This window comes from Pterocles gutturalis, unplaced genomic scaffold (genome assembly GCF_000699245.1).
Source record: "Pterocles gutturalis isolate BGI_N339 unplaced genomic scaffold, ASM69924v1 scaffold27255, whole genome shotgun sequence".
Taxonomy (NCBI): Eukaryota; Metazoa; Chordata; class Aves; order Pterocliformes; family Pteroclidae; genus Pterocles; species Pterocles gutturalis.
The window spans coordinates 1-8,636 of NW_010139058.1; the positions used below are offsets into that span (position 1 = coordinate 1).

At 54.2% G+C, this 8,636-nt stretch overlaps 1 protein-coding gene across 1 annotated transcript in view; it reads right to left on the reverse strand.

Moving 5' to 3' along the window:
• Positions 1–924: 924 nt before the first annotated feature.
• The window catches only part of MGAT5B (mannosyl (alpha-1,6-)-glycoprotein beta-1,6-N-acetyl-glucosaminyltransferase, isozyme B), a gene marked incomplete at both ends in the record, with an annotated part of 15,724 nt that continues 8,012 nt past the window's right edge, over positions 925–8,636 (reverse strand). Inside the window, 5 exons of the mRNA XM_010083242.1 lie at positions 925–1,071; positions 1,815–1,970; positions 4,567–4,697; positions 5,380–5,513; positions 6,397–6,528. Coding sequence (XP_010081544.1) covers positions 925–1,071; positions 1,815–1,970; positions 4,567–4,697; positions 5,380–5,513; positions 6,397–6,528 — 700 coding nt within the window. The remainder of the gene's footprint in view (positions 1,072–1,814; positions 1,971–4,566; positions 4,698–5,379; positions 5,514–6,396; positions 6,529–8,636) is intronic.

Here is an 8,636-nt window from a genome sequence, read left to right on the forward strand (position 1 = left end):
AGGGGAAGGGGAAGGGGAAGGATGCTGAGCAGAGGAGGTGTTTCAGGGGCACTGCAAAGTGTCGCAGAGGGGCCTGAAAACTTGCCAGCTGGAGAAGGAGAGCAGTGTATGCTCTCTCTTTTATTCCCCAGCTTGCTGTCCTTTCCCATTTTATGCCAACAGATTGATCACCTCCATCCCCTCCGGTGTATAAACACCCTGGGGCATTTCACAGCCCTCTCCCCAGCTGCCCAACCCGAGCACAACCGCAGCACCCACCCGAGATGGGTGCTAACACCGGCAGCTAATTAGTGGGGTGCATGGGGCAGACAGGGGGGTGCAGGACAGCCCTACCCCCCAAACCCATGATGGGTACGGCTGAGCCAACACCGCGCCCCAGCAATGCCCTTCTCAGCTAGAGCGAGCATTGCACTGCATTATCCACTTTATTAATAATGAAAGAGGCAATTTTCTCAACCCTTTAACTTTTAAAGAGTTCCGGCTTCACTTAGATTGAATTCCAAGCGGCAGGCGAGCCTGGGAGGGATTCTGTACCCCTGCAACACCGCGAAGGTCCCAGCGTCCCTCTGGGTGTACGGAAGGATGAAGGGGGGGAGCAGCACCCCGGTTTGGGAGCAGGGTACGGGGCTGTGCGTGGGTCTGGGCTGATGGGGAAGGAGCTGGGCTTTGTGGGCTATAGAAGTCTCCTGCATCACCTTCTCCTTTGCAACCCCAAACCCAGGGCAGGGCCCCTTGCACATTTCCAGATGGAGAGGATGGGAGAGGGGACCCCGCCTGCAGGGATCCTCACTTCTGCATTTTGAGGAAATCTCATTAACAAAAAAATAATCTGTTTAGCAACTGCTCCTCCCCGGGCTGGCCTGAACCTCGGTGTAAAGGGGGGGGCTCCATCCAGACCACCCACTCGCCTCCTGCCAGACTCACCTCTCTCGACGTCGGCTTCCCGCGGAAGAACTCGTGGTTGAGGGAGCTGTGCGGGGGGTTGAAGCGCGCCTGCAGGAAAACGCAGCCGTTGGCGATCGCCTCCAGCGGGGCAGGACCCTCGTAGGGGAACCCAAAGCCGATGAAGAGCTGCAAGGGAGAAAGCCACGTGCTGGTGAGCAAACACAGCCAACCCCATAGGAAAAGCTCCCAAAAAACCCGCCAGCATCCCTCTCTGCTGCTCCCATCCTGCTCCCAAGCCTCTAAGGCAGCTCCATGCGGTTCAACACCCCAGTTTAAATGTGCTAAAACCCCGGCTCCATGGCTCACAGCCCACTTGTGCAAAGCAATGGGGTGTTCAGGAGCTGCAAGTCCCCTCATGGACCATCATACCAGCCCTGTATGGAGAATACTGGTTTTCTAAAGCCATTCGGGCTGGAGATCCAACAGCATTTCCCCCAAACACCAGCTGAAGGCGACCGGGATGCGCCCGCACCCCTCACACTTGCTCCGAGAATCCTGCTTATTTTTATCACAGCCATGGGAAAAAAAAAAAAAAAAACCCCCCCACGAGGAAAAAAAAAAAAAAAACCCCGCCCCACTTAGCAATAAATGAATTAATCAAGAAACTTTGTGCTCCGTCTGTGGACAGCCTGCAAGGGGAAACTCATCAGACACATCTTGATTTGTAACGATGTGCTCTGCTCGGCTCCCGGGCTAATTAGCCCTGCTGATAGCGCCTGCAAGCCTGGGAGGAGCGCGGATAATGGCCTCCCCCTGCTTCCCCCATCTCCTCCTTTAATTAGGTTTTATTTCTGAAGGCAATGAGTCCTCAGTGCTGGCTGGTTGACGGGGACGGGGTCCCGCGGACGTGCCGGCCAGCTCCTGCCCACCTTCGCCTTGCGCAGCAGCTGCTGGAACTCGTGCTGCGTCAGCAGCCCGTGGTTCTTCACGAACGCCGGGACCTCGGGCGGCCGTTGCGTCTCATAATAAACCGTGCCGTGGATCTCCATGTACTTGTTGAGGATGGCCAGGAACTTCTCCTTGCCCTGGGGAGGAAGGCAGAGGCATGAACTGCACCAGAAGCCGGGGCTGACCTCCCTGCCCCATGGTTATGGGGGAGACTGAATGCTCACACCACTGTCCCGGAGCACCCGCAATGCTTCGGGCAGACCCACAGCAGTGTGAAGCCCAGAGCTTCCCGCAGGCATCCCTTGGACACACGTCCTGGACCACCCCAGGCTCCCAGTGAGCCCGGATGGCTGCAGGATCTGGTACCCTGAACATCGGCACCTCCAGCCCCTGCCACCGCCGCAGGCAACTTCCACTCCAGAGCTGCTGAATTAAAGGGGATTCAGAGGGAAGTTTGCAAAGAGCAGAGCTTGCTAATGGCCTCTTCTTCCAAGTGACAAGTCCCCAGGATTTTCTGACTCAGGTTTAATCCTATTTTACTCCCTGGAAAATCAAGGGGGTCATCAGTTTTTTTTCTTTTGGAGGCTTTCCTCCTCTTGCTCTCCAAAGCAGCCTTCTGTTTTAACTATTGCTCTGTTGCAGAATCTTTTTGCTTGGAAAAACCACACAGGGACCATCCTTTGGATGCTGCATTTTCAGCTTGTTCCAGTGCTGCAATAATCCCCGAAAGAGTGGAGATCGGGAAGGAATAAGGAGGTATAAACGGGGAATTTGAGAAAACTCTGTATGTATCCTTAAAGCCTCCCTGAACACTGTATTTCTGCCCTCAGCCACGTATCTCTGGAATTCTCTAAGGCTGAAAACAAGTATTGCACACAGAGAAAAGAGGCCAAGCAGGTTTTTTTGGTGGGATGAGGCTGCAGGGTAAAATCCTGGCTGCAGACCTGCCAACACCCAAATCCACGGGGTTTTGGTAGCGATTCCCTAATGCAAAAGGCTTGGGGAGATGGAAGAGAAACACAGCTTACTGACCCTGGGTATTGCCAGGCATCACCGAGCATCACTGGGGTGGGAACAAGCCCAAAAGCCGCCCAGGTAGGGAGAACCCCTCCACTGCTCCATCCGAGCCCCCCGAGCTGCGCTGACCCCTGGAAGCTGGGCAGCAGCCCGACGGGAATGGCCTTTCCCAGGTTATTCACACTTGGGCTCCTGGTGCGAGCCGGAGGCGAGAATTTCAGAGGTGGAGGAAATGAGAAATAATGGGAAGGGAGGTTTAATGAAATGTTTCTAAATGTCAAAAAGATCCTGCTCTGGAAACGGTGCTTAGCCCAAGGCTTGTAAATAAGCACCTGGTGCTCTTTTCCTCAAAATCACTCAAAATAAGGAAAAGCTTCTCTTCCTCCTCATTTTATTACATGGGGTGGCACAGGGTGTGGAGCAATGCCCAGGCAGCCTGGCCTTGAGGAACAGCCACCAGCAAGAACCAGCCCCAGCCCCTTCACCCAGTAACAAATCACCCCAAAGAGGCCGTTTTGGGGAAATGGATGTTGTTTGTGAATTCTGGTTAAAAGGAGCAAATGTTCACAGCACAAAGGGTGGAGGAAAATGTCCCTTCTGAGCTTTTAACTCTCTTTAGTGCCTTCCCAAATTAGCCTAAGCTCACATTAAACTTCTGCATAAGAAAGGGCGATGAAATGGTAGAAAAAGCCAACGGAATGTTACAGCTCCTCTAAAATAAAATCTAGTGGGTGTCAGCGGGGTTTTGGGGAGCCCCCAAGCTATGCAGCGGAGTTTGCTCTCAGATGGGGGAGTGATGGAACAGCCACAAACACCCATGAACAGGAGATGGTGTGGCCGGATCCTGACCCACCGTAAGCATCCCTGCGAGGGCAGAGCCACTAATTCAGGAAAGGTGGGGACAGGGAGGGGATACAGCCACCACCTGCATGAACCCCACATCCATCCTGGCAGCCCGGGAGGACAGAGCCCACGAAGAGGCAAAGTCGACTCCGGCCAAACCTTTTCTCTTACAAGAAGTTGTGCAGAGGTAAAGCCCAGCAGCAGCTGGTGGGTACAGTACCTGCAACTGGAACAGCACCAGGCAGCACAAAAAGGGAAAAAAAATAGAAATAAATCAAGAGACAGTGAGAATTAGCTCCTTTTTTTAAGCCCTGGAAGGAAAAGCAGGTGGCCCGCTGTGGGTAAGACAGTACACACGTCCCCTGGCTGCTATAGGAGGCGAAGGGGGGATGTTTCGGAGGGGGTGGGAGTATTGCCCCCGGGCAGCTTCCCACCCCTCTGCCCCAGGCGTTACGGGCGGGCAGGTGAGCAGCGCAGCCCCCTTCCCCAGGGAACTGGAAAGCAGAGAGAAACCATCCCCGTCATAACACAGGCAATCGCCTAATGGCAATTGTGGTGATTAATGACATAACATCATTGATGGGAAATCCTCAGTCTAAGCAGCCTGTTGGGAGGAAGCACCGCCTGGAGCAATGGGCAGGGGACGGGTTTCACCAGCCTCTGCCCCCTTTGCTGGGAGGCACTGGGCATGTCCCATCACTGCAGCAGCCCCAGCTTCCCCTCTAGGAAAGGGACAAGGATGTTTCTCTACAAACACACCAAGATCTGTGCCTCAAAAGCTCGGGGCAAGAGCCAGGCACTGCTGCTACCCCACAGCTCTGCCTACAACCGCCCTGCCCACCTGGACGCTGCCCGCGGCGCGAGGACACCCACCTTCCAGATGCTGGCCTCCTTCCCGTACACCACCGCCATGCTGCTCACTTTGTTGGACTTGATGAATTGCCTCTCCGTCTTGTTGAGCTCCTCCGACACGAAGCCCATGAAGGAGTTGTCGGGGGTGTGAGCTGTGGACACCAAGAGAAGAAGGGACATGGCTGGAGGGATGTTTTCTGGGGGTGGAGGATGCAGCCCCGCTGCAGCACGGGGATCGAGATGAGGCCAGCTCCAGAGCCTGGCTGCAGCTTGGAGGAAAGATGGCATGAACCCCATCCAAGCAGCTCAGAAAACACGGGTTTTGCAACCCACTCGAGTGGCTCTTTAAAAGAGAAGGCATTTTTAAAGCTGCCAAGTGGGCTCTATCCAGCCAGAAAAAAGCAACATTTGAGTTCCGCAGTGCCCAGTGGGTCACCAGGCTCCTTCCAGACACGCACATCTCCTTTCCACGCCACGGGGAAGCCTGAACCACTGAGCTGCCCCTCGCCTCTACAACCCAGCAGAAATAACACCAGGCTTTGCAGCCAAACCCACCTCACGTTCCCCTCCCAGGAGCTGGAAGCTGCTGCCTGTGCCCTGCGTTTGGCCCTGGCTGTGCTGGAGCCAGCAACCCGTCCCAGAGCAAGGAGCCGGCTCTCTCCCCACAGCATCTCTGCAGCCCGAGCGATGGCCAAGCAGATCCCAGAGCTCCCTGCAGGCAGCGGGAAGCAGGAGCAGAGGCAGGAGGACAGCGCTGCCCGTGCATCACCTCCTAAGGGGGCGAGACCTGCGAGCCCCTGAAATCGCCCCACTGTGCCCCCGTCCCCCACTTACGGAACATGGTCATGAACTGGGCGGGCTGCAGGTTCCAGTAGCCCCAGTTGGTGCGGTAGCCGCGCAGCGTGGCGTACTCCTCGTGGTTGTACGCCGGCTCCGTCCCAAAGGTATCGATGACCCGGACGCGGCACCTGGGAGAGGAGATGGGACCCAAGGACCTTGGTTTGAGAAAGTCCCACTGAGGGGACATGGGGTGTCTCCAGGCAGCTTGTCCCCTGGCTGCTCCCTGAGCAGAGGGTGCAGGAACATTCTGGGCGGCCCTTCCCAACACACTGCTCCCTCCTGTAATGAGCAATTTCCCCTTGCAGGGCTTTCATCTCCCTGATGGCTGCGAGAATGATGCATCTGCTGAAGCCTTGTTAATGCTTTTCCCAATATTCCAGGAATGCTGAGGCAGGCATTACCAGGACAAGACCGAGGAGAGAAGGGGACCATCAAGCAAGGGAAGAGCCAAACAAGCTGAATGCGAGAGCAAATGCATTTATAATAAAAGCAATAACACCGCTTGTCATTTTTCTCTCTAATAAAATTGTGTAGAATAGTGGAAGAGATGGGAGAAAACATAATAAATAGCAGGGCTATCAGCAGTAAATTAAATTGCATATTTTCCTGGCTGGTGATGTACCAGGGGGTGACAACATTTGTCTTGGTGCCGAAGGAGCCAGGGACAGGGCTCTGCTTCTTGCAAATACAAAAGGCTTGTGGTTCCCTCTGTGGTGTGGCCACCCCTGGCACAGGCTGCAGGCACTGTACTGGGAAGCACACACACCACAGGGACATGCAGGGTGTTTCTTCCCCATTCAGTCTCTTCTAACGAGGTTTTATCTTAAACACGTGAGGCTGAGGAGCAAGCGGACCCGCCCAGGACACAGCATGGCAGCAGCTGGCAAAGCCTGGCAAAAATCAAAGGATCCAGCCCCTTGGATGTGGGGCTGTCGTTCAAGGTCATTAGCATTAGTCTTTGCTTATTAATTAATGAAACAGAGAGAAAGAGAAGGGAGTGGCTCTGCTTACCTGTATTTCTTAAAGGAGAGCCCCATGTGCTGCTTCATCTGCTGGAGACCGTGGTAGTCGGTGTAAATCAGGTCGAAAGGCAAAGGACTGGTCAAGGGGCAGTTTCCCCGTCCCGGTGGCACCCCTAAGTGACTGGGGAGAAGTGGGAGGGAGCGATCAGCCCCGGCACCAGCAAAGCCCTGCAATGCAACCACTCATTTCCCTGCCCAGTGCCTAACAGGGGCAGCACCCAGCTCCCCAGTTCCTGGAGGGGGAGGAAGATCGTCTGCCCCTCCCCAGCTTTTATTTCTTAGGCCAAAAATTTGAGGTTTTGGGGAGTCCTGGTCCCTCCCCATCTTTGCACCTGCTCCTCACACATTGATGATGAGGCTTTTGCACAGCATTCCCAGCCAGGCTCAGCAGCATCTCATTCGACACATACACTCCCCTGGATGCCTCTTGTCGAAGACACCAGATTTCGTTTGCTTTCATTGCAATCACAGCAGTGACAGACTTGCAGAGCCACATCTTTCCCCTCATCGCCACCTGCAAGTCTCCCAGCTGAGCCTAAACCTCCCCCTTCCCATCGCCCTGCCCATGCAAACACCACACATCCTTTCTCTTTGTGATGGGTTTGCCCACTCTTCCTCCAGTCCTTGCAGGTACCCACCACATCCCTGAGCACCCTCCAATTCTCCTTGACGCTGGTGGCACTGCCTGTCCTTGGATGTTGTGTACATTTAATTAATATTTCTGACTTTTTGTCCCATTTATGAAATAGTTCAGTAAAGCCGGGCAGCCTGACCCCTGGTCTCTCCCAGTGGGTTTTTGGCCAGTTCGTTACAACAGCCATACTGAGCTCCTCTTCCCTCCTCCAGCGGATAAAATGCATTATGAAAATCCAGATAAACTACATCAACTGCAATCTCTTTATCAAGATCATCAGTCACCCTGCTGCCAAGGTGATATGTGATTAGCCTGGCACGATAGGCGGCTGGTAAACCTGCGGCATGTCTCCTTCCATTTCCAATTACCTCTGTGAACTGATGAATCCCTCTCTCCAAAGCTGTTCCGCTAAGCGTACCACTGATGTCAGCCTGACAGCCCATCTTCTCGTCTGGACCACATTTCCTCCTTCTCAGAAAAAAAACCTGTGACACCTTCCAGCCTCAGCAGGTTTCTCAAAAATCCTTGTAACATGTACTTGTGATTTCCAGGTGCCAGTTTGCTCAGTAATACAAACGATCCACCCTTCAGTTTCAATGTTCACGTATTTTTTTGCCCTCCTAAAGACAGGAACTCCTCATCCTCACCCCCACAACCCCACTCACACCCACAGAACCCCAACATCCCCACGGAAAACCAAAATGCTGAGCTGACCTGGTCCACGCAGGCTCTGCCCCACTCCCCCCCCACAGTCTCCCCGTTTTGTTCTCAGTCCTTCTAACAGGGCTGAGGAGTTTCTGGTTTATTTTGCAAGTCTGAGCTCAGACAGTGTGAAATCTCGCCCTCAGCTCCTGCCTGCCAAGATGTCTGTCTCTGTTTTCTTCTGGGCTCTTCACTTACTCCTGGCACCTACTTGGAGATGGGGATTTATCCCAGCCATCCCTGTCAGTATTATCCCTTTTCTTAGGAATAAAAGCTCCAGACAAGTTTAAATGGCCAGGCTTTGAAACCTTCACGCTGTGACCCCTCTCGCTGGTTCTCCTCATGTCTCTGCAATTCCCCTTCTGCACCCGGGAGCCCTCTTTCCAGCCCCACCTGGGTTTCCTCTGTCGCTCAGCTGAAGTTCGAATAGACCCACAGTCCGGCGTCCATCCTCCGAGGAGCACTTCGGAAGGTCCTCATCCCTCGCCCAGACCTACGACTACTCACAGCGTTTCAACCATCCATCCCACGGCCGCCTGCAGCGGCAATCGATGGCCAAGCGACACCGTTATCACAAGCATTTGCTCTCCAGTCTCTCACTAGTCTTCACCAACATCACCAGAAAGGGTCACGTGTGGCCAGTGACATCGGTTATTATGGCTCTTATATTATTATAGCCATTACAGCTCCGGCAAAGGGTCTGCTCCTGGCCACATCTCCCTGTTCTTCTTGCAAGCCCCTGAGCCCTGGGCACCAAGATCCTTCTTCCAGCCCCATCCCAACCTGAGACCGGTGAAGGGTCATCCCAAGCTCCTGACGTGACAGGACTCCGGAGAGCAAGTCAACACAGAGCCGCATCGCTCACCAAAGCCAGGAAAAACACAGAATTTCAG